The 26,387-nt window shown below is 39.8% G+C and overlaps 1 protein-coding gene across 4 annotated transcripts in view; it reads left to right on the top strand.

Annotated features, from left to right (window-relative positions):
- Window positions 1-18,657, top strand: part of ACSL4 (acyl-CoA synthetase long chain family member 4) — a 43,085-nt gene extending 24,428 nt beyond the window's left edge. The window contains exons 3-17 of one of the 4 annotated variants that reach the window (XM_015626488.1): window positions 47-213; window positions 2,099-2,335; window positions 2,640-2,817; window positions 4,570-4,679; window positions 4,764-4,902; window positions 6,636-6,786; window positions 7,906-8,029; window positions 9,553-9,624; window positions 11,219-11,358; window positions 11,797-11,969; window positions 12,174-12,248; window positions 12,459-12,650; window positions 13,146-13,260; window positions 13,944-14,101; window positions 15,910-18,511. In XM_015626488.1, coding sequence (XP_015481974.1) covers window positions 211-213; window positions 2,099-2,335; window positions 2,640-2,817; window positions 4,570-4,679; window positions 4,764-4,902; window positions 6,636-6,786; window positions 7,906-8,029; window positions 9,553-9,624; window positions 11,219-11,358; window positions 11,797-11,969; window positions 12,174-12,248; window positions 12,459-12,650; window positions 13,146-13,260; window positions 13,944-14,101; window positions 15,910-16,067 — 2,025 coding nt within the window. In that variant the 5' untranslated portion in view covers window positions 47-210 and the 3' untranslated portion in view covers window positions 16,068-18,511. The other 3 variants (XM_015626486.1, XM_015626490.1, XM_015626487.3) reach the window with 3 other exon arrangements.
- Window positions 18,658-26,387: the final 7,730 nt, after the last annotated feature.

Raw genomic sequence — 26,387 nt, 5'->3', positions numbered from 1 at the left:
ATGTGTAACCATGGGTGTGTCCTGACATTTCCTTACTATGTCTTAGAGCCATGGCTGGCTTGTCTTTGAAATACAAGCTCAACTACTGTTTTTGGAGCACTGAATTAACTGGAATGAAAAGATCATACAAGATTTGTGTTATAAACCAATAATACCTCATTTTAGAGAACTGGAGCTTTGGGAACTAAACTGATCTCTTTTCTGCTGTTGATGGTAAGGTTCACCAGAGCAGAATAAACATGTATGCTTTGAAAATAATATAACATTCATTTTTTATAAAAATAAATAGGCAGAATACTTTCATCCATACAGAATACTTTTATCCATACAAGTCTGAGTTTAGGTTAGTTTAGCTTAGTTTATTATGCTATCAGTCAATAGTAATTTTATTCTGTAATTGTAATTACAAAATTAATGTGGTCATCATGTTGTTTTAAATATCTGCAGATCTCTCACTGAGGTCTTACATTACATTAAAGCTGTTAATATTGACTACAACACAACTGCTAATGTTGAAATTCTCATTAAATAACATCCCAACCTGTTAACTGACATCTGTCTGCTAAACTGCTAAACAAACAGTTGTCTTGTTTAACCTGAAATGCTAATTGTAGCCTCCCTCAGCACCTGAGGGTGGCAAATATATTAATAAAGGTGTATTTTGAGATGTGCCTATGTTCTTTTAATTCTTGATGGAGCCTGTAGAATTTCCCTATTCTCATCCATTCTGTTTATCAGATGGTGTCCATGACAGCCTGGGCTCTGATGGTGGATGTCAGTGTCACTGGCTGCCCTGCCTGTCTGAGGTTCTGCCCTTGGCTGCTGCACCTATGCCTTCTATTTTCCCCACTGTGGCAGCATGGGTGATGAGTTAGCAGACTGTGTTTGCACAGCAGCTACGTGAAGATAAACACCCATCTCTCACATACCAGTGCAGACTGGTCCCAGGCCAGTGGGCTGGCCATGACTGGGGTTTGCTGTGATGGTTTTGTTTTTCTCTGTTTTCTTTGTTTTCTCACCATCCTTATTTAGCCTTACTTAGGTCCAGTTCTCCTTAATGGGGAAAGATTTCTGACATGCTGACAAAATCTTGCCAAACTGTACTTTATTTTATATTGAGTTAAAATTGGTCAAATTTTATTCTGTTTTCCATACTTGGAATTTGAAATGCATGTATTGAAGTAGTTTTTGAAATTTAAAAGGAAAACTGCATAATCCCTTTCCAAGAGTCTGATATTCAGAGCTGAAAAATAGAAGATTAAAAATGCAGTCGCTGGAGCAAAGTTAATAAAGCAATTTTGGAATATTATTTAGTTTTTAGATTAAAGCATATAGACTTTGAAGTCTATATATACTATTTTTTAATATATCAAGATTCATTTTAATCTGAATAGAAATTGATAGAATATTCTGAAAAGCCGTAAAACAATCTGCTGTACCTTTTCTTGGTAGCACAAATATTTATTGGGAAAACAAGTGTTGACCTTTCCCATAATTACACAATTGTGTCATTACTCAAGTAGCTTAAACACAGTATTATGTTGTGAAGGACAGACTTCATCACAACAGCCCTGAACTATTCAAACAGAAATAATGGGGAAAAGTCTGTGAAAAGTAAATATTTGTGGATGCAAGAAAAAACTGTGGAAAAGATTAATCTTCTTTCATCCCCAGAGCAGTTCACTGCTCTATTGTGCAGTGATGCTTTTGAAGTGAGGTCTTAGAAGGACAAAAGCTAATTAACTGACTGTAATCTTACTAATTTAATTATTTTTCTTTCTTTTTCCTGCTGTCTGCTTGGCACTGGTTTTCGCTTGTAGGTGTCTACTGTTGGCTCTCAAAGGTTACTTAAATTTTGCAGCTGCTCTGAATCAGCACTACCTAAGCTTCGCCTACTGTTGCTTCTCCCTACACCACTCTGCGCTGCTGCCTTACTCTTGCCTGCTTCAGAACTCCATACGAGTTTCTTTTTTAAATACCCAGAATTAAATTTAGGCTAGAAATGTGTGCCATTCTCTTGCTGCCTGTGTACTTGTTAATCTGGTTGTACAGTATGCTGGTATTTATTCCCTGGTATTTTCTTACCAACGCCGAGAAGAAAAAGGCTATGGCAAAGCGGTTAAAAGCTAAACCCATCTCAGACAAGCCGGGGAGCCCCTACCGCTCTGTCACGCACCTGGATTCACTAGCAAACATAAACATCCCTGGAGCAGACACACTGGACAAGCTCTTTGACCATGCTTTAGCAAAGTTTGGGAAGAAGGACTGTCTTGGAACCAGGGAAATTCTGAGTGAAGAAAATGAAATGCAGCCAAATGGAAAAGTATTCAAAAAGGTAAAACTTACAATTTTTACTTAATTCTGACTTGGTTTTGAGATGCTTTGTATTTCTCCTCAACAATTTATGTCCTTTCAGATCTCTTCCTCAGTCATCGTCTAATAAACCATTCATTTTACAGTACTTGAGGAGTATCAGAATATAAAGGATGCACAATTTATTCTACTTCAAGTAAAATGAAAGCAATTTCTTAATGAATGTCAGACTGTGTACTTATGGTGTTGTGCACCAACTATCATCAGCCGGTAGAGCTATACCAGAAGTTTTTTGTCATGAAAATTCATTGGTTTTTCCTCTTAAGTTAATTTTAGGAACTTACAGATGGTTATCCTATGAAGAGGTAAACGAGAAAATTACTTCCTTGGGGAATGGACTGACTGCCCTGGGACTAACCCCAAAAAGCACCGTTGTCATATTTTGTGAGACCCGCGCTGAGTGGATGATTGTAGCTCTCACCTGCTTCAAGTACAACTTCCCTCGTGAGTGCTCAACTTGGTTACTTCTAATGTATTTTAGAACCATTTCTCAGCACAGATCTGACTGTTTGGTATTTCAACTCTGACAGATTTATCATTGGAGATGCAAGAATTTCATAAACTTTCTCTGCTGATGGTTTGATTCTTAAAAGTTTTCAGTCTATTCTATGCATTGTGGAGATGGCTAAAATGAACTTGCTCATACTTATGAAACTGTATTATTTTTTATTTTATTGTAGTAATGTTCTAGATGCTAAAATGGCAGAATAGTACACTTAATATTCGGGTTGTTTTAAATGTTCTGAAGATATCAGTAGTTGCATTTCTTTCCACAAAATGTGGGATGTTTTTATAGTATTTTCTGACTGTATCCTAAATTATACATCTAAAATATGAAATAATTATCAGAAGAGAAGAATGGTAAACAATATCATATGATAGTCTGTCAGTAGTCTATTTTGGTGACATTTGTAAGCTCCTCAAATTCAGTACAATTATCTATGGGTTTTCTTTTTGTTTTCTTTTTTTTTTATTTTTAATTCAAGCTGTCTGAAAACTCTAGTGGGAGTTAATGCATGCATACTCCTTGGTGAGCTGCAGTGATTACTGAGTGCTCTAGTTCCCATTTTGTATACAACACACTGTGATCCACAGCCCATTTTTTTGCTTACACTGGGCTGTCTCTTTTTCTCCCAGCAGCAGTAGTAGCTGCCTGTGTGACGAGCAGCTCATATAGCAGAGTGTGCGGAGAGGCAATTCAGGGGCAGTAGTGGAAGAGATGACCTTGCTACTGAAAGAAGAGACTATGATTAATTTGGTCTGGATCCCTATACTTTGAAAGGCAATAAGAAATAGCTGTATAATATTATTCTTTTTCTTCTTCTGCATGAACCCTATCTCACAGCACTGTTAAATTCCTTTAATGGTCTTTGGAGATTACACTTTGAGATATCAAATTATACTAAAGAAGGTTTTTTTCAGTAGAGAGATAAAGGGGAGAGGTGAACTCCATTGTGCCTGGGAGGCACTTAATGACATTCCTGTAGCCCGTCTGGGTTAAAAATAATCCGGCAGCATGAAAAACAGTCTGATTCCTTAGTCTGATTCTCTGTCTTGGTGCCACCACTAATTCCATGGGAGCAAGGAAAGTAGCTGACACTGTGCAAAGAGCTGCCTGTAGCCATGCCCAGCTTTAAGCTGGTGGCCTGTAATGTCTGAGTGTCACCTCTCCCCCTGAGTTCTGGTTGCAGAGAGCTCAGGGGCAGAACACCTGCTCTTAGTTGCTTACTCTGGGATTGCTTTGTACATTATTTTTGGGTTCTGATGCATCTGTTTGTTCTGATAATTTCTTTTTTGCTATAGAAAAAGCAGAATTATTTCAGGAGGATGTAGATGACCATTATAGGTTCCTTCTAACTGCCTGACCACTTCAGGGCTGACTAAAAGTTACAGCCTAAAGCATTGTTCAAAGGCCTTCTAAACAGTGACAGTCTAGGGGCATCAACCATTTCTCTAGGAACCCTGTTCCAGTATTTGACCATGCTCTCAGTAAAGACATGCTTCCTGTCCAGCTGTCCTCCTTGTTCAAGAGGTCTCTTGTGGCATAACATTTCTGATGTGGAAAAATTAAAAGCTGTTTTATTTCCAAATTAGAAAATTTCCAATTGAATGCTTTCCAGTAAGCTAGTGCAAGGGCGTTTTGCATTTAGTATTATTTTAACCCTTCTTTCATGTCCTCTCCCATTCCTGTGACAGTTGTCACTCTCTATGCCACCCTGGGTGAAGAGGCAGTGACCTATGGTCTCAATGAGTGTGGAGCATCATATCTGGTCACAAGTGTGGAACTCCTTGAGAGCAAACTTAAGGTAATTTGGTATCATCTTCACCTGCTATAAGCAATGCTACAGTTCAGTCAATACACTACTAAAAATTTCATTTCTCTTCTGTAGACAGCACTGCCACAAATCTCCTGTCTGAAACATATCATTTATGTGGACAAGAAGACAGTCAATAAATCAGAATACCCTGAAAACATGGAGATTCATAGTATGCAGGCAGTAAAAGAGCTGGGAGCCAAACCAGAAAACTGTAAGTGAATCACTTCCCAGAGGACTGACTAATCAAGCAGTGTTAGCAGTGAAATCAGACCTGATTTAAGAGGGATGTGTAGCAGAAACCCTAACCCTACCCAGCAAAGGGTGGCCTTTGTCACCAACAAAGGCAGTGGCAGATTGCTAGTTCATCCTCCAGCTCCGTTTAAATAAACAAAAACTTTGTTTTATATCTTTTGTTCATGTATATCAGGATAAAACTTTGTTTTTAACTTCTAAACCATAACCAGAATAATACTTCATCTTTGTTTCAGGAAATTAAATAGAAACTGGTTTAATGTTTCATTTACTGCTACTCTTACCTTTTATTTATCTTATTGTCACTATTTTTTCTAAGAGGAGAAAGCATTTAAAGCTTTTTTGTTTCTTTTGCTTGGAAATGACCATTATCTTAACCAAGCTGTAGCTGAAAAGTGCTTAAAGCTAGAGGAATACCAGTTATATTTATTCCTTGCTCCATTGGGCAGCCAGCAGTGACTGTAAGCATCTGCTTTAAGGAAGGAAAACCCAACCCTAATGATCTGTTCTCGTTACATCAGCAGTCTGTAATTAACCACATTTCTCCCCGGAATAAAGGAGGAAATAAACTGGCAAAGGAGCTTTGGGAAACACATTCATCACAGCTGTTTATCTCTGATCAGCCTGAGGTGCTGACCAGCAATGACCCTAATGGAGTTTTTTTCTTGGGCTTAGTTTCTAAAAAAGCTGCTTCCTTGCAGACACTGTGAAAGCCATGAAAGCTGATGATTGTCATCCTAAGAATTAAGAGGACTAAAACAAAAATCAGAAGTCAAGTGTTCTAAGTTTACTGCTTTTCTACTAAACTGGCAGCTTACCTGAGGAAGGTTTATTTAAAAATAATAATTAAAAAAAAAAAATGTGGAGGAAGTTAAAAGGGGTCTTACCTCTACAATCTTGGCTTTGAAAGACTGATGGATAGAAAAGCTGACTTGAAGCTTTTTGGGCGTTGGTTTTTTAGTTTTGTTTTTTTTTTTACTCAACTTGCTGTTTATCATCAGTACTGTATTTCTCCCCTTTGCTGACTTTGATAGTTTTATTTGATCTTCAAAAGACTCCTATGAAACTTAGTCAGCTATAAACCAAAATGACAAAAGTGTCACCCAGATTGTGTAGATGCTCAGATACTCATTGTTCCTTTCAAAATTGGCCTTCCCTTTCTTCCCCTTAAAACTAGATACCTACTCTCTCCAGCACTGACTGTGCAAAAACTTACTGTTCTGGCTGTTGCAGTCCGCAACTCCAGGATCTCATCCAGGGAAGCAGCAGGATTCTGGGGACCAGCATGAAACACCAACCGAGACAGGCTCCCGTTCATGAAACCATTTATTCAGCATGGGAACAAACTCAGGTCCAGAACAGCTCCAAACAGAGGCACAGCAGGGGTTTTTGAGGGACAGAACTCTTAAGGGTCCCCACCTTTGAGGGTGGAGTTCAGGGTCAGGGACCAGTAGAAGCACACCAAGGGAGAACCCCCCAGGGACTCAAACCCAATCAGAGCACCTGGGCCGCCCTTCACAAGGGGTTTGGGGTGGGGCAATGTTAACTCTTTGTCTCCCTGAGGCACACTGCCACACAGGCCTTCAGTGAAGCGCCTGTTTCACGCTGATTACAAACATTTTCACATTGATTAATTACAGAAATAATATCTAGAAAGTAGATAAGAATAAATAACAGTTCCTCCTTTCACAGCAAACATTCTGCCCAGCAGACCTGTTCCTACAGACTTGGCTTTAGTAATGTACACCAGTGGCTCTACTGGGAGACCTAAAGGAGTGATGATGATGCATAAAAACTTAATAGCTGGAATGACAGGACAGTGTGAGAGAATACCTGGACTGGGGTAAGAAACACTGTTGTCTTTGGTGTACAGAGTGCTAAAACAACCTCCAAAAGTGTCACATTTATAGAGTCTGCAGCTGGCATTTTGTTATCAAGTTTCTTCAGGTTATTGTAAGGCCACTGCTCTTTAATTTATAAGAAATATGTCTTGAGTGTGTGAACTTCCCTTGTTTGAAAAATAGCTATTATAGCTGTTCTCTCACATTCTGTTGCTTTTCCTATTATTATTACCCTTAGCTCTAAGTCTGTGTTGGATTTTTGCACTTTTGAGTATCAGAGGATACCACTATATAAGAGAGTCCTTCTCTAGTGCAACTTGGGAAATGTTTTTAGACATTTTCAGGAACCTGGAATCAATTTGGGAAGCATGTCAGAGCCTAGCACTTCACCCACCTGGAAACATCACTCTTGCTGCAGAATCTGCTCAAGTACAGTTCACTGACGGAGCAGAAAAATAATAAATTATGTATTGACAACAGTAAAACCAAGTGAAAATTCACTCAGATTAATGTTTTGAGGAAGTTTTTTACGGAAGTGTGTGTATTTGTCTCTGGATTCACAAAGGGTTCATTAGCTGAAATAAGCCCTGCTGCCAGACTGCTGTTGTGAGATGATATAAACCCAGTTCTGGCTAGGTGCTGAAAGATGCTGTTAAGCTCTAAGGTTCTTGCTGAGAAATGTCTGAGCAATTACGTTCTGAAACCAGCCTCAGTTACTTCAGTAATCAGCTCTCTTTCCAGTAATGTAGCCTAGAAGAAGATGACTGACAGGGCTTTGTAAATCATTGGACATTTTTTTAAAGTATAGTTATTTCATCCTTAATTTCATAACTGGAATGAAACCTCCCACAAGGAGAGGAAATAGCAGTAAAGGACTAAGGAATCAGAGTTTCCTAGAAAACAAGGCAAATCCTATCATTTATATTGATTTCAGTAAGGGCAGATTTCCCTAATTTGTTTATATACTGTGGCTGAAATAACACCTGTCTTCTGTGCAGGAGAATAGGCTCACCTGTGATCCAGGTCAATCAAAAAGTAATAACTAAGCACACAATACAATGTTTAAATGGTATTTTCAGGCCACTTGTGACTCATGGTTAATTATTTTTTTTCTTTCCCAGACCCAAGGACACTTACATTGGTTATTTGCCTCTGGCCCACGTGTTAGAACTGACAGCAGAAGTTTCCTGCATCACTTACGGCTGCAGGATTGGTTACTCCTCTCCTCTCACTCTCTCAGATCAGGTGAGGGCTAGCAGAGCAAGGTGGGGAACAAACTTTAGCTTTTGCAGCCTGTTCTCTCCTTGCTTAGCTTCCTCCTTGAGTAAAGAAATGCTGATGTAGATGGCGCACTTTAGAAATGTAAATTTTTTCAGAAAATCATGCAAATTAACCTTCCTGGTGAAGAACAGTGATGGGTTGTACCATACAAATTTTATTGAAACCTTTGCTTTTATGATACTTAGCAAATCTAAAGCAATCCTAATGAATGCCTGTAGCATTATCCACTGGATAACAGGGTAAGAACAGCTCTTAATAGATCAGCTGAATTGTTTAAAGTGATCTTAAATTTTGGTGCAGATCTATTTAGACCTTTGCCTTTTTCCCTTTAACAATTCAGATAAATAAGAATAAATTCAGCCAGAATAGTTACCTCTGTATGTTTTGCTTGTAGAGAGATTTGCATCAAGCAAAACAAGCTCCCAGAGGGAGGAGAAAGCTGTAACTTTTCTCTAAAAAATCCTTTTTCCGTTTCTCTGATTCTGCTGCATTTCTTCTTTATTTTTCTTTCTCTTCCTGGTTTTCTCAGCCTCCTTTGGACTGAATTCTTTTTGGGATCCTCCCTCGTGGGGAGCCCTGCTTATCTCAGTTCTCTAGTTTTGATGAAAATTCACGAGCTCGTTAGAATCTTGTTTCTTGTGTTTATTAGAAGGTCATCACAAAACTTGGCAGGTCTCTCCAGACTAGCTGCACAAGGTTAATTCTTTATAATCTGGTACATTTCTTTCTTCTGATGGTACAACAAGGCCTTGTGGCTCACTTCGTGTCTGATGCACAAAATGGCTCCAAACTACGCAGTTATTTTATCTTTATACCTATTTTTACTCAATTAACAATAGACATGTATATTATTTTTCTTAATGACCCAATGACCCATCACCTCTGTGCTACACTGCGGCATTTTCTGTCCAATCATTTACTATTACCCAAAAACCTCTAGGAGAAGAACATGAAGAAGAAAGAAGAAGGGACAAGAGACAACACCCTAAATCCTCCATCTTGTCTTCTGTTCTCTAAACTAACTTTCTCACCCAGTGACTTAAGAAAACTTTCTAATCTACGCACACTTTTAGCTTTTTCTATCTAACTTTAACAGTTGTTTTCATGTATCACCATGAAAACGTGCCCATGAATGTCATATTATATGAAATTCAGTGTTTTTCTGGATCTTAGAACTAAGTATCAGAAACAAGGGCACACACTCTGTATCCCAGACTCCAACAAAAGCAAGTACTTTAAAAAACAAGTAGAGGGAGGAAGTAAGAGAAAGATAAACAAAGTGAATTTGTAAAAGATTGAGTATTTTGGTTGAAATAGATATTAATCATTACCCTTTCCATAACAATGGGGGGAAAATGACACAGAAACAGGGGCAGATATTTGAATAAATTACATGTTAATGTATCTTCTCCTTTTGCTAGTCCTTTAATTTTGAAGCACTGTTTGGTTTTCAGCTTCATAAATTGACGTTGTTTTCCTTATTACAGTCAAGTAAAATTAAGAAGGGAAGCAAAGGAGACTGTACTGTACTTAAGCCTACACTGATGGCAGCTGTGCCCGTAAGTATGCAGAAGCAGATATGTCCAGCAAAAAAGTGTCTGTCTTTTTTATGCTAGAAAAATGTATTTACTAATATGTTTTTCTCTTCACATGTAAGTAACTGTCATAGGAAAAGAGCAAACACAGACATTCCACCTTTTGGTGGATTGAACTGAGTACTGATGCTGCAGATGAGCACAAGAGTCTGCCTGTAGTAAAGCCAGATCCTTTTTGATCCAAACCTGTAAATGTTTCAGTAGTTACAAATGGTGTTTTACTGGCCTACTGACGCAACAGTAGGACACAGTCACAGTCTGGAACTCCTTTTTGCGCAGGGACAAACAGGGTGGTTCTGGTAAGAACACTTTAAGGATATGGACATTTGTCTCAGTCACAGACTTAGCAAGTCAAGGTAACACTGAGGTTGAGTCTCTCTTGCTGATCTCAAGGTTAGCAGGCCAGGCCTAGCATTCTCTCAGAGGAAAGAGTGATCACAAGACTAACTCCTATTGCTTATGCAGCTTACACTGCTCTGGGAGTGATCAGGCTCCTGCACTCCACACGGCTGTGGTGCTATCCAAAAACTCCACAAATGTTTGTCGTCCTGGTACCAAGGCTCTCCTCACATGTGCTGCCATCACAGCATCATCCTGCTTTTAGGATCCTATCACATCTGTGGCTCATAAAACTGGTAGCACTAGATGGTGCCATGTGGTGGTGGGGAGAGAGTAGGAAGATTTAGTCTAATTTGGTTGGATCTGCCTGTTCTGCAACATTTTAGAATAGCCAGGAGTTTTAAAATCTGTTTAGTCACTTGCATTCTTTTATTTTATAAAATCATAAGCACATATAGAGGCTTGGTTGTCTTCTTAATAATTAACATAGTGACAACTAATACATCTGAGAACTCCAACCTTTTGGAAAATATCCATTTAAATTTATTTCATGGAGAGAAAGCACATAAATACTTCAAAACATTGGCTCCTTTAAGTTTGTTTTGAAGCACAATCATCAAACTTCTATTAAATATTCACCAGTCTGAGAAGTGTTTTAAGTTCTGTGTCTTTGGGTGACCATAAGCTTATTATTTTAATGGAAATTAATCTCTGGTCTGTGACAGAATTATGGTGGGGTTTTGTCAGATAATTAGAATTACTGCAACCATGTTGCTTTGAAAGTTTAAGAACTCTCTTGGAAAAGGAAATGGTGAAATGAATTCTCCTAGTTCATTCCCTTGCACTTAGCAATTGCTGTGAATAAAGTACAGTATCAGCATTCCCAAGCACAACACATCTTGAGGGGAATATACCAACCTTTAACAAAGAGATTGAGTTAAACTTGAATTTAAAATTTTCTAAATCAGTTTGTCACAGTTTAAGTACAGGTTCAGGTGTGAATAGTTCCAAACTGCAATGGTCTATGAATTGGCTCATTATTACATGTTAAAAGCATTGCACTTAAGCACTGCCTAACCACATGATGCAAAGATTTTCACTGTTATTATCCATTTTAAAGGAAGAATAATGAGGGGGGAGATTACTTATGACATGAGATTGAATTCACACATGCTGTTCTGTCCCACATGGTAATTTTCCTTTTATTAACACTTTGTAGGAAATAATGGACAGAATTTATAAAAATGTCATGAGTAAAGTACAAGAGATGAACTATATTCAGAGAACTCTGTTCAAGATAGGCTATGACTACAAATTGGAACAGATCAAGAGAGGATATGATGCACCTCTCTGTAACGTGTAAGTAGCATTCATGGGCCAAGGGTGCCTTCTGCCTTGGGATCTGTTAGGACAGTCTAAAAGAATAATCCTCTGAGCTATCAGACTGTTCTCATCCGACATGCAAATAACACCTAATGAGTAACTGAAGTAGTCCAAGTTCTTACTGGAAACAGGTATTTCAAAGTAATGACTAATCTTCCAAACAGCTGCCTGGTTCATTTTCATTGCATTGCTTTTTTTAAGTGATAAAACTGGAATGTTTGTTAAGCTATGGGAACTCTGCCTCCTTAAAGTGTTACACAAGAGGTAATGGGTTTGGATTAGCCCTGCTGTCTACTAAAATCTGGGAAAAAGTTAATTTGTAAGGCATTCCAGATAGGAAGTAAGGAAGGTTTGTGTCTTCTTGTAAGAGTGAGCTAAGTGAATAATTTTTAATACTTGTTGTCTTCTTTCAAGACTACTGTTTAAAAAAGTAAAGGCCTTACTAGGAGGGAATGTCCGTATGATGCTTTCTGGAGGAGCACCACTTTCACCTCAAACACAAAGATTCATGAACATCTGTTTCTGCTGTCCTGTTGGTCAAGGCTATGGACTGACAGAAACGTGTGGAGCCGGAACCATTACAGAAGGTAGTTAAAACATTATGGAAATACGTAAGTTAAGAAATAGACACGTATGGGCATTTGGTGATTTTTAATTATTTTAAAACAAGTCAAAATACATCTACAGTACTACAGCTGTAGTTCTGCACTGAAGTAACTTGAGATGATGCACCATATTCATATTTCAAATAACAAAAAAATCTTGTTTTTCTTTTTTGTTCTCTCCCTAAGTTGCTGATTACAGCACTGGCAGAGTTGGAGCTCCTCTTATTTGTTGTGAAATAAAACTGAGAGACTGGCAAGAAGGTGAGAGTAGTAATAGTTTAGATTTCAGAGTAATTTAGCCTTGCTGGTATCTTTGTCTGCTTACCTATGTGAGGCCTATGAAGTAATTGCTTATCTTTTATCAAAGTCATCAGTTATCGTGCTTTAACTTCAAGCTGAGGTTTCAAGGTATTTTCTTAGCAGAAGGATATATAAATTAAAGATAATTGCTTGGGACTGTGTTGTTTTCAGGGGGCTATACCAATAAAGACAAGCCTAATCCTAGAGGAGAAATTATAATTGGTGGACCCAACGTTTCCATGGGATATTTTAAAAATGAAGAGAAGACAACAGAAGAGTTTTCTGTTGATGAGAATGGCCAGAGATGGTTCTGTACAGGAGATATTGGGGAATTTCATCCAGATGGGTGTCTGCAGATCATAGGTGAGCTTCAGTTTTTGATACCTTAATATATTACAAGATATGGACTAACCATAATTATAAACATGTTATTAATACTGTTGGCTTTGCCTGGGCTAATCTACTTAAGGTTACCTATTTACAGAATTAGTGTAAAACACATTTCCAAAAGTTCTTATAGCTGCAGTAAAATTTTGGAAGTGATGCCATTTCCTGTGATATTATCATTATCTAAATTTAGCACTGGGACTTTTAAGAATAACTTTTGTATTAATTACAAAGCTTTAAAATAAGAGTCCTTTCCTACAAGCTATGTGACAAAAAGTGGAGTGCTATAACACTTTTTTACAGAAATCTTAATAAGTTTTGCAGCTATTAGCTCCCTTAAAATTTGTCTATTAAGATCTGATTAAGATCATAGCACAAAAGACATAACACGGTAAGTATGGAAATGAATCTGTGGAAATGCTTACATTTAAATTAAACAAGGTTGTTTTTTTCCCTTCCCCTGACTCCTAGATCGTAAAAAAGACTTGGTAAAGCTACAAGCAGGAGAATATGTATCTCTGGGAAAAGTAGAGGCAGCACTGAAGAACTGCCCATTGATTGACAATATATGTGCTTATGCCAAAAGGTAAGAGCAGTATTAATTTAGAAATTCTGTTTAGAGTAAACACGAAGTACAGTCCCTGATCCACTTCTCTGATCCAACTATAGTTTTCTAAGTTTCCTTCTAATAACCCCCTCCATCAGAGTACTAGTTACAAACAGCATGTCTGAAGAAGCACAGGTTCCTAGATTCCCTAAAAGCTGAAGAAATTACCTATTTTTCTGTTGGCATTTTTCCTATCCAGATATGCTTCTGTTCCACCCCATCCCTTCCCTAAGCAAGTATATATCATTATGTATCATTATATTTAGCATGTGTTTTAGCTGTCAGAATGCCAGTAAAAAGTTAATCTGGATACTTTGCATCTGATCCAAAGCTTTCCAGTGGGTTTTGCCCCTCTCTCCCTACATGAGGGGGAGCTGCAGAGAAGTGGTTAAGCCCCAGGTCTAGCTGAGGAGCTAAACTGAGATGTGCATGAGTGAAATGACAGCAAAGCCTTATTCTGATCAAATCTGATGTTGTAAGCTGCCTTAAAATATCTTCTTGATAAGCCATCACATGTGATGACTTAATGCACAAGAAGGATTCTGTATGGTGGAATAACTTCAGAAAGCCCTGGGTATTTGTGGGTCCAACAGCAGGTAATTTACACCGTGAAATTAAAGTCTTGACTGGATCTTTTTTCCTTCTCTTGCCACTCTGTGTAGTGACCAGTCCTATGTGATCAGTTTTGTGGTCCCTAATCAGAAGAAGCTGACAGCACTGGCTGAGCAGAAAGGCATCAGTGGAAGCTGGGTGGACATTTGTAACAATCCTACAATGGAAGCAGAAATACTGCGAGAGATTAAAGAAGTGGCAAACAAGAGTAAGTACCACAGCATATCCTGCTGGCCATGGGGCTTATCCAGCAAAAACTGTCATTATCCTCACTGACTGCTCCTCCTTCTTCCAATTTCTCTGTATCTGCCAAAACTTAATCATTTATTGAGACAAACATCATATGAAATTGTTGCATATTATCCCTGGTATTTACATAATACTGGTTGAATTGATTACTATACTACTTGTAGTTTTTATGAAATATCTGAAGGTTTTTTCAGCTAAATTCGGGAGACAAGTTGCTTGTCTAATATGGTTTAAATAAGGTCCAAAAGAGCTGTTAATTGGAAGAAAAGTTGCAAGGCATTTGTTGGTAAGGAAACTGGTTCAACAAGAGATTTCAAAGTATTTTTCCCCCATACAGCTTTGTTCCCTATAGCTTTTAACAGCCATGATCCTTGTGGCTGTAGAGGCTTAAAAGCCTGCTACTCCTTGCTGTGGTACTGAATGATCAGAAGTGTCATCAGTCCTTTACAGGACAAAAAAATGAATAAACTCAGTGGGGAAGAAAGTCTCTAAAGCACTTTGCACCTCATACAAGGAAGCAGTAAAAGCTACACTTAAGCACATGCTAAGCACTTTCTCTTGAGCACAGAGGAGAATCTGCCTTTTGAAAATAAGAAAACAAGAATGAAAGGCACTATTAAGTCTTACCTTGAAAAAATAAATCAATCCATATGTTTAAGGCTTGGGTTTAAACACTTGAATCCCTGGAGGTTTTTATGATGAATTGGGCAGATTACTATCCGTATAGCTTTGTGTACTTAAACCCTTTGCTTATACATTCTTTCTGCCTTCTAGATAGTAATCTACTATTGAGATACAACTAATTTATGTGAAACTTTTTTCAAAACTATTTTAAAGAGGTGGTTCTCGTTCTTAGCAGAGCATGATGCACCTTCATCATGAGCAGGTACACACCTAAGTGAGAGGCAGCAGCACGTCTTGATAGCAGCTGAAGTTAGAAAGGCAGAGGAGCTTCTGGGTTCCACTTCTGCTGCCCCGCAGAGGCTGTGTTGGATTTTAACTACAAGTCCACGTTTCTGGATCCCATTCCCAGCCTACCCAGGAGCTGGTAGCAAACTCCAGGCGGTACTGGGCACATGCAGCAGCTCCCTGTGCTGTTCTTTCTGCTTCTGCCCTTCCCCCTCAAGCAGTTCCATTTCTCCTCCCTTGCTTCTCCCTCTTGGGCTATTACCTGTGCAAGAGAGAGAAGCAGCCTTGATTGCGATGAGGCTGTACATGTGCCAAGCCACTGCTTCCAGCTGAAGGGAAAATAAGTGGCTAATGTAATAAAACTAGAACGAAGTCCCTTTGTTTTGAACTCTAAACAGACTTTTAGGAATGAAAAATATAGGAAAGAAACATTCAACTAGGGAAAGTGTACAAGTACTTCATTATAATTTAAATATGAAGCATGTCCAGCTAGTCTGAGTTAATCTAGTTACTCCATTCCTGTAACAAAGATACAACTGTAGATTTCAGTGTATGTTCTTGTGGCAGTAGTCTCAGAGCTTCAGGCTACTCAGTCATTTGTTTTAAGCTTTAGATTTTTCATTGTCACATCCAATATAAGCTCTAAAACCAGAGTGTTATTACAGTACTTGCATACTAACCAGCACTCAGTGATGGGACAGGATGAAATTTTCCTGTGGCCCTTCTGTAAGGTTATTTCATTAAGTAGGACACCACTTAATCACTTAATCTACGGACCCCATTTTTAGGGAGCATGAATTAGTATTTCATTTGGATTTGTAATCAAAGTCATGCTTTTCTTTGTTCTTGTTCTTGCAGTGAAATTAGAAAGATTTGAAATACCCATCAAGGTCCGGTTAAGCCCTGAACCATGGACCCCTGAGACTGGGTTGGTAACAGATGCTTTCAAGCTGAAAAGGAAAGAACTGAAAAACCATTACCTCAATGATATTGAAAGAATGTATGGAGGCAAATAAACAGCTCTGCTGACCAGGCAGCTGTTGCAGCTGGTTCCTTCTCATGCCTCAGTTTTGGATGTCTGTGTATACTGTAGATAGCACACATTCAAAAAGTACACCAGATGGATGACTGTTTCTATAATCTCTGTCAAGTGAAACAGAGAATATCTTAGACTCCAAATTCTTAATTATTAGCAGATTAGACACTGATGGTCTTCATAGAGTTTCATGGGATCATCTCCAGTTTTGAGACAGACATCATTATGTGAAGCAGTGTGACCAGGTAATTTTATTGTTTCTCTAGCATATTCAGACTGCTTACAACTTCTCTTTGACTTGTGCTGAAGTCTGACCTGTATTTTACAGAGAAGAAAAATAATGTAATTGCGATGATTCTTCTATCATAATAAAACACTTTTACTAAGATACTTCCCTCTAGCAATGAGGGAAAGGGAGGATCTAATGTCTACCTTTCTCCATTTAAAAACAAAGCCAAGACAACAGCAGTAGCCAAGAACTTGCTAGAGATCACTAATAATGTACTGCCTGAGAATGAATTCTTCTCCATATCAGTATCTTGAATATTTACAGTGCCTACAAAAGAACAGAAAGTACACTTATTGAAGTAAAGGTGAACTGAAAAGCTTTCTAAAAACAAGTTATAAGAAATTTCATTCAAGAGGATTGAATTATTTCAACTTCCAACTCACCAAATAGGTTTTGTCATTGCATTTTAATTCAAGAAGAGCTTTCCACTGGACACAGAGTATAAAAGAGAACAAAGACTTGCACTGCTCTGGGTTGCTGGTGAGAAATCAGTGCCTGAATTTAGAACTTGAATCTGGCAAACAGCCGTGAAACTGATGGGCAGTGATCTCTAAACAGACTTGAAACTCAAAGAGTTTTGGTGGGTTTTTTTGAGAGGTAGCTGATGTTTTTAAGGCACTGATTCTCTAGACCTTCACATACACATGAGTATTGGTACAGGTTACTTGGACATAACTTTGAGGATCAGGTTTTAAATATCTTTATATATTTATTTATATATAAATTCCTTTATGGAAGGTATTTCTGTTCACCTTTTAACTATGGTAAGCATGACAAGGCAACCAGAAACCAACAAGAGTTTCCCTGTCTAATCTTGTTTTACTTACAGAAAAGTAGTCTGTCGCCAGGGAATCTTTGTTTCCTGGAAACTTGTAAATAAGGACAAATCACTCTTCACAGAAGTTCATTATAAAAATGTTCTCTTATTAACTGGAAGTCATAGCTGTGAAGAAGGAGGGAGATATAATTTAATAATAGTTCATCATTTTGTGTGCCGAATCCTGTACTGTGTCTTCTTTTGAATTGTAGCTGAGCTCCTGCATCCCTGTCAGCTCTTCACACTTGAACCGTAAGTGCTGTAAAAAGTAGAGCCTCTTGATACTGTTCTACTTTGCACTTTCTTAATTGTTTTATATATATTGCTTACATTTTGTACAGCTGTAGCCCTCAATTGCTCTATATTGCAAATTCATTTGAAAGTATTTATAGATTTCAATTAATAATATTTGTGTCGTGTATATGATGATTAAAAAACATTATTTGGTATTATCACTGTACAGAAAGTAAAAGATTGTGTACATTGCTTCGCTTTAACACATGAGCTAGCAATTCCAGGACAAGTTTTTCCTTTTCTGCATGTATATGTATTTGTATTTTCCAAAATAGACTATGGTAAAAATAAATGATGGCTCTACACTCTTCAAGTAAACCATCCCTTCTCCTGAGGACCAACTTCACCATGTATAATTTTCTCTGGCTAGTCCAGAACAATGCCAGCTCACCTTCCAAGAACCCTGAGGGGAAAGAGAGAAAGAAAATCTGTCATATAAAGGCAACAGTCATGCATGGAACTACAAGAGTCACTTAAAGAAACAAGGAAATAGCTTTTCAAATTTTTTTTTAAAGATACACAGTTGTTTTTTGACAACAGAAAATACTTCCTGTATCAGTAGCAACTTTTAAAATTACTTGGTCCTGGAGCCATGTTACCAATTTTTCCACATTTTAAAACTGGTCTCTATTAAATAGCCTTTAGTCTCCCTATTAGCATCACAAAAGTGAAATAGATGTAAGAAAGATACTTACACTCAAGTCTGTCAACAGGTTATAAGACTATTTTTTTTAATCCATGAATGTATTTATATGAAATGTATTTTATCTTCTGTGTCTTGATTGACTGAGGATTACTATTTTCAAAATATATGTACACACATATGCAATGTTAACATTTCAAAAGTGGAATGCCGCTTAAATGGTTCAACAAGTTTGTGTTTTGGAAGATCTTTATATTGCACAAGCTCTCTCATTCCTGTTCTGTGCCTCACATTCTGTTTGAAATTGAGCCTACCTTACAAAGACTGCTCAAAAGCAGCAGCAATGAGTCGATACTTCAGTTAATAAAAACCAAACCTCCAGTGGGCCTGGTTTTTCTTGTAAGGAATGAACTACAGGTGGATGTACTGAAAGGACAATTTGCTACATCACCAGCTTTTCAAGCATCTTTGGAGAAGCTGAAAGATTACACCAGATTGCCTTCAAATACAAGAGTTGTTTGCAAATACCTTGCAGTTGGGCAAGAACTTTATCCTTCATTTTAATGAATTCTAAATTATTTTTTTGACTGAGCTTATGGAGGAGAAGCAGAATGAGCAAGAGTGTTTAATTGCCATTAAAAAGAAGGAACTAGGATGCAGATGAAGTATTGGCGTGTTAAAAACGCTCGCTCGCGGTGAGGGACTTCTCCAGGGTCGGCTGTTCAAGTATAAACAATTTATTATAAGGGTATAAGGAGGGGAGACCCGTGTTCGCCACCAGCCTCGGCGTCCACGTGGTCTGGGGGAGGGGAGAGAGCACAGGTAGGGCAGGGGAGGTGAGGTTGGAAGGGGGAGGGAGGGAGTAAGAGAGACAGAGAGAAAGAGGGAGAAACCAGAGGGAAAGAGCAGGGAGGATGAGAGGGGTAGGAGCAGGGAGAGGGGGCTGAGAGTTAAGAGTGGGGGAGAGGGGGAGAGGGATAAGGGGCAGGGGGGCAGGGGTTCAGAGGTAAGAGCTAAGAGAGCGAAGTTCTTGTTACAATCCAATATATCTTTTTCTATAGTGAATATTCTAATTCTTAGTAACCAATCACCATGAGACACACCCACTAAAGAGTTTACATACAACCTATGAGCTTCCCTATATTAACATACAGTGTTGCATTTTATACTCTACAGAGCTTTACAAGTTTTTTCCTTGCTTCTTTACTTTTGGACTTCTTCTTATCAGCAGAAGGACATTGTTTCATCAACAGGGATTCTCCTCTAGCAGGCTAGGCTATTGTTCTTTGGTTAACCAGTACTCAGTATCCTATAACTCAAAGCAGGCTTTCATTTCTACTTTGATTCTAGCCTTCATATTTTCAGAATCTAGTGCCAAACAATCACGTTCATAAGGTTTCCCTGTTTCACCTTCCCCAACAATGAAGAGATAGTAAATCACTTCAAAATCATTATGCGATAGTTACAGATGTTATAGATGCTGTTTATCTTGTGCTGAGCTGAAAGGACATACACCATGGGACTGACATGTGAGGGAGAGGTTCATGAACTGCTGATGGTTCTGGAATGCTGAAAGTTCTTCAGAAAGCAGGTTTAAGAATTTTAAATCATCCTTGTAAGACTGAGGAAACAAATTCAAAGAGAAACAAAATCCAGTTTCAGCATATCTGGTCTAAGATTATATGTAAGCCCCCCAACTCAAAAGCCACAGTCTGACTAGAGAAAGCTAGAGTGTAACTACCACAACAGGGGACTAGAAAGCTTCAGCTCTGAAGGAAGATTAAAGTGGTTTAGCTGGCCTGAGGAGGAATGGCACATGCCATGAGGTCATTAACCTGCAACTCCATGCACAGTTACCTTGACAAAGGCACAAAGAGCTGGCCTCAGGGAAAGAGGAAGAACAGGGTGTAAGTTAGCATGAAGCAAAATGGATGATTTGGTATTTTAAAAGAAACATGGATTTTAAACCAATTCCTTAATAAATACTGAACTAGTTGTCCAAGATCTTTGCCACTGAAAGTCTTCAGAGCCGTAGGGTCAATGACAGTTCAACAAAGCCTTTGGGGGAATAGCCTTGGTACAGACCTGTGTCGGGGGCTGGGAGGGACTGGTCCTGCACGTGAGACAACAGGAATGCTGCCTGTAACAAGCAGATGTCATTAAGTGGCTTGAAAGGGGTGGGGAAAAAGAGTCTAAACCGGGAGAGGAAGGAGTTACTCTGGAGCAGGTGAGGTGGTGTTTAACCACCCCATGCGATCACAGTGCCCTTGACAACACGCAGAGCATAAACCTGCAGACCCCGCAGAGCCTGCCAGCTCCCCCAGCACAAACTGCAGTTCCCAGCACACTAACAGGCTATAAAAGAAACAGAACACCAGTTCAGAATGTGGTCACTCATTTTCAGTAGCAAAACCAAAAAAAAACCCAAAAAATAAAACCAAACAAAACAAAAAAACCCCATATCTACCACATCTCAGAACACTAGCTTCAAGTAACTGTTGTGTTCTAACAATAAATTGGTGTTTTTCTGCAATTACATGCAAAAAAAGAAATTCTCATTATGTATTTGGTTTTGGTGTGTTGGAGTTTTTGTTTGTTCGTACCTTGACTTCATTTGGTTTTGGTTATTTTTGTTTGTGGTGGGGTTTCTTTTTGTTCATACTGAGCCTACCCAATGGCTAAGCTCTATTTACATGACAATAAAGCAATTTCCTTTTCGAAGGCTAAAATTTACACACTCAAAGCTTAAAAATAATAAATCTGCTGTTTTTTTGCATAAGATGGTACAAAGGTCATCTACAAAATGCAATCAGCAAAACTTGCAGTCACTGGTTACAAGGAATTGCAGACAATACACAGAGTAAAATTCGGTGTGAACTTAACTGGATTAATAAAACACATTTTCAGTTAACTCAGTACTGCTGCGAAGTATATTAGTGATTGCTTTATGATAGGAGTACCTCAGCCATAGAGGACCATGGCTGACTTTATTAAATATACATTTGTACTTAGCCTGTCATTTTCACATAATTTGAATGAGTTCTGACAGAAATGGGGTAATGTTTGCACTATTGCTTTGCTACTGAGTGCTGTAATAGATTGAATCTTGCTACACCTTTATTGGGAGAGACACATTTGGTAAAAAATTAAATCCATTCTAGATTGATTAAAGGTTCTAATGAAGCTGATTATCACAGGTAATTTATCCAAAATTGTCTTTGGTTGGAAGCATGTAGCCTTGACATTAGACTAAAGTGCTAATTAATTAGTGCTAATTAATTTAGATGAACAGAGCTCTGGCCACAGTGTCTGATCCTCACAGACTTCACCTGCACTTTTAAAGCAAAAGATAACTAAAGCACCAGAACAAACAAAAAATGAAACCAAAAATACACGACAAACTGTTGTGTGTTCCCCTTGTTCTCCCATTTTGAAACACCAATCACCTGGTTAGTGAACACTACCAGATGAACACTACCAGAGATGCCAGAGGTCCCTACGTTTGTTACACCTGCTTATTTCTGCATTTACCACACATGTTTCCAAGTACAGAAGTTTGCTTGCCATCTCTATGCTATCTCTTATGCATCCAGCCCCTGAGCAGGAATGCTCATCACTCCAAAACATGACCTCCTATCAATTTAAATGCTAAAGGAAGAAGGTGTCATATAAGTTTTATTTTTTTGAAACACAGAAAAGACACTTCAATTGAAAACAGTTCTGGACTACTTCTAACAGGTCAATTGAAATTATGTCTTCAGTCCACCCATTGTTCCAGCCCTGGGAGTTGTTTCTAGGATTTTTAATTGTTTTAAACAACAAGCTTAAACATTTCCTACCAGATAAAAATAGGCCTATTACTTACAGTGCTCCCCCAGGGATTGAACACGAAGAAGGGATCACTGTTCTCTATATTTTCCTGCCCTACTTTGCTTTGACTCAAAAGGCAGAAAGTAAACACAATCTATCCCAATGAGTTCATTTCTGTGGCACTTAATCAGGGTCATTAAACCATGGGGCCCCTCTGCCCCATCTTCAAAACACCCCTGTCTCACTCCCCTACACAGTTTATGGAAATTATTTCCCAAAGCCTTTACCTTCATCCCAGAACATATCTGCTTCTTATGTAATGGGACAAGTCTCACCCTGGGGCTTTTTTTTCCTTGTTATTTTTAAAACCTGGATCTCAGCTCTGAACACTTGCAGTAGCACAAGAACTGTATTGTTGTGAAGAGGGAAAGTGCACAGGTAGTGGCAGTGACTTCTTCAGGAGCTCTGCAAACAAACACTACACCTCCACCCAGGCTGAATTTTTATCTAGTCTGGATCAGTTTTAACCTACGTGCAGCTCATTCTGAGCATTTACTGGCAAACAATTTCCTTACTTTCAGAAGAAAGATGCCAAGAAAAGTTTATGCCAACAAAAAACATACCATACAAAAGCGAACTAAAACGTGTGGGAACCTAATTAGATGGGAAAGATCATACCCTGAAACCTGAAGCCTTGAGGGGCAGAGTGATGGATAAGGTCATCCCACCTTAGACTCACAAGGTCAAAGACCACTGTCCTGGGAAGCGATTGGATACCAGTAACCCCCTGTATTGTTAAACCCACCACACCCCTGGGTTTTAGGAAGTTGGCCCTCGGACCATGCGGTCTCTCTGGAAACATTTTAATTTATCTTGGGCATTCCATCGTACTCGTCTTGGAATATTTGCCACGCTGCCCGGCAGGACCAGTCTCCGGATCTCAGAGAACGAACTGGGATAAGTGGCGCCCGAACAGGGACTTCTCATATTGATAAGATCTCTTGGGGAATTCGGCTCTTCTGGGTGCTGGCAAACCGTTAGGACTCTGCTCTGCAATAAAGTATCAGGCCTGAAACACATGCGAGCAGCCATCAGAGGACGTCCCCAGCTGGCTCGGAGGACTCCTGCAGGGAATGCTGGTGAGCAGAAAAAGAGGGCTTTTCGCCCCTATCCGAACGGCGGGGTAAACCCCAGCCCATCCATTTTGCTGCTTCGCAGGATGGAAATAAGACTTTCCTGATGAGAATGAGCCGCTTATGGACGAGTTAAAGGACTTTTAGCAGTCCATGGGAAGGAGGTTAACAAACGCGAGCTCAAAGCTCTGCTAAAATGGGTCTTGCGAAACTTTCCAGCCGTTTTAAACCCAAGGGGCGCCTCAGATCTCTCAGACTGAAATATTTTCCGCGGTTTTCTGGGATACAGTGAGACTTGGATTATGTGACCTAGCGACATGGGGGGACCCTCACGCCCCTCGCTTGTTGCCTGTCTTCTCCGTGATCCTAGAGACCCTAAAACCAAGGACAGGCAGCGCGGATCCCAGTCTAAAACCATCCCTCCCGAAAGACCCGGGGGCACCCCGCCCCCGCCGAGCTAAACCTCCTACCAATCTGGGTCTGCTTCTAACCCTCCCAGCCCTGGGGTAAGAACGCGAGAGAGAAAAAACGTCATGTACGCTGGAGTCCGTGCAATTCGCAACTCAAATCGTTTCGTGTTCTCGTTCTTCTCGCCCTTCAGACTGCCCTCGAGTGAATACGGAGCCTCGAGTGAAAAGGCCTCGGCGCCCGAAGGAAACATCGGCTCGCCCTGTTACTTCGCTACTTCGTACTCCCTTTTGCTTTCTACACGTGGATCTAAAGATGGCGGTGACCAAGCTATCTTAGATCCTCGGTCCTACCCCTCTCCCTCCACCTCTCCTATCCCCCAGTTCCTCTGATGACCCATCCTCCTCCCGGTTCACTTGAAACAAAGCCAGCTAACCATTGCGCTCCTTCCCCGAGGCACGCTCCAGCCACCCTCTCAGGTTTCCCCACCTCCGACCCCGCCTTTCCCAACCCCCTGCCGCCCCTGCCCGCCCCGCTCCTCCCCTTTGGGGCGGGCTGTGCAGAGACCGCTCCGCCTCTGCCCGCCCCTTCAGCCTCGGGCCGCACTTCTCCTGGGGGGACTGGATCTACGTCCACCGTCCTCCCGGAATCCAACATGGCGGCGCCCACGTGGCCGCGCCTGTACCGGTGGACCCCGGCCAGTGAGGGGGGCTGGCCGGATCCTGCCTTTCTGCGGCACAGCTTTGTAGTAGCGGGGCCTGCCGCCGCCGCCGCCCCCCGTCCGTGGGGGGGCGGGGCGGTCCTAGCCGGCGCTGCTGCCGTGGCTCCTGGCACTGGGTGGTTTCTTCGACAGCTACCGAAAACCTTATTTCGCCCTCCTACAGCAGCAGGGTGGGAGGGTTCACGGCGCGGCCAGGTCCCGTTTAAACAGGGCGGAGTGGGGCCGTGTTTCAGCCACCGTAGCCCGCCCTGACTACTCGCTTGTCCGTCTTGCGAGAGCCCAGAGCCTTTGGTAAAAATCTCATACCTCGATGACTACCACTAGCACCGGTTTCTGTTACAATTTGAAGGGCTAAAACATGTTCTTTTCGAATGTGCATTACAATTCAGTATAGCACTGTAATATTTGAAGATCTTGATTTAACTTGATAACTTTTCCCTGTAAAAAATTCACAGCATTTTTCTGAGTTGTTTTTACCCTCAAAAGAAAAGGAAATACTAAGGTCTTATTTTCCTATTTCACAAATTTTACAGGTTCAGTTATGAGATTTTCAAAATCTAAAGTTGAGTTTTGTTCTCAGGAACTTAAAAATTGTGTGAATATATTATTCAAGTAAGGGAGCTGTTGGCCGTTACCAGCTTATCTGACAAATTAAAAAATCTAAGCAAACCAGCCAAGGGTATAAATAAAGCTCTAAAAAAGGCTTAAAAGGTTATTGAAACATGAAAAAATCCTGTAAAGATAGCAAACATAAGAGATTTTAATTTAATTTAGCAGAGAAACTGTACATTTAGATAACAGCTTGCAAGTTTCCTAGTTTATTAATACTGTTAGTTATTGTCATAATGTTAACATTGTTACCATGCTTGTTAAGTTGTATGTTAACAGTTTTTATGAATTTAGGTATTTTGGAGAAGGGACCTCAACTCCATGCCTTTACTTTTCAATGGGACCCTGAGACATCTGACTCTCTGTTATTGCTGGAATGGGTTTTCCTGCCCAACCAGCCAGGGAAAACCATGACAACAAAGCCAGAGATGATGGCTCAGCTTATTATCAGAGTCAGATCACGCTTATTTTCCCTCACAGGGAAAGATTACTGTGTTTCTGCCCACAACTACTGCATATTTGGATTGGCTATTATAACAATCAGAATGCCTGAAAATTGCTCTTGAAAATTTTCCTGGGCAAACTTCAATACATTATCTCAAGCATAAATTATTGCATTCTGCCCTTAACATAATTCCAAAACCACTAAGAAGTGATATGCCAGTAGATGCACTCACTGTCTGTACAGATGGCTCAAGGAAGTCCTATAAATCTATTTTAACCTGGCAAAACCCTGTAACACATGAGTGGGAACCTGATATCCAAATAATAGAAGTTTACATGTTCTTTTAGCAGTAAAATTCAAGGACCTTTTCCACTAATACCTGGGGAAAGGGATATGCTTGTGTGTTCACAGATAGAAGACCTCACTAGGTTCCAACAAAAATACCTGCAGCCTCTACAGGAACACCCAAGAAGATCAACAAGAGAAACCCCAAGAAAAACCTGCAGAAAAGACACCTTGAGGCTTGCAGATAGCCTCCTCTTACCTCCTATCCACTGCTGATTAATACTACCAAATGTTTAGCTCTCCAAGCTAAATTATTTTTGATTTCTAAGTCCTATCCACAGGTTATTCCACCAGGACATGACTCCTACAGGACTCCTGCTTGCTGTATTCATCCTGATCTTTTCCATACTCCTCGCTGAGGCCTGGTCCAGTGATTCCCCACTACAATTACCATCTGGGACATTTCTCATTGTAGGGGGACAGAGCATAACCGGGTATACCATCACACATTAAAGGAGGTCTACGTAGCTTAGGGAGGCTTACTTTGCTGGCACCCAACATAAAAATGATTCATAGCCAAAGAAATAGAGCAAAAAGATCTCATTATTTTGAACTGTAATGATGACATCACATTTTGGAGTAGAAACAAGAGAATAGCTGCCTCCATTTTACTACCTTGGGTGGCTGCAGCAAAAGCTTTAGGTCAGATAAACCAACTCGGGTGCTTCCTAATTGAGCAAACCAATGCTACCTCCCTTGCATTAAGTGGCATACTCTCACATGTAGACACTGTCAGGCATGCCACATTGCAAAACAGAGTGGCAATAGACTTTCTACTATTAGCAC

Source organism: Parus major, chromosome 4A, assembly GCF_001522545.3.
Source record: "Parus major isolate Abel chromosome 4A, Parus_major1.1, whole genome shotgun sequence".
In the NCBI taxonomy this organism is placed as follows: Eukaryota; Metazoa; Chordata; class Aves; order Passeriformes; family Paridae; genus Parus; species Parus major.
The sequence above is the reverse complement of the archived record's forward strand: the minus strand, read 5'-3'. Positions and strand labels throughout refer to the sequence as shown.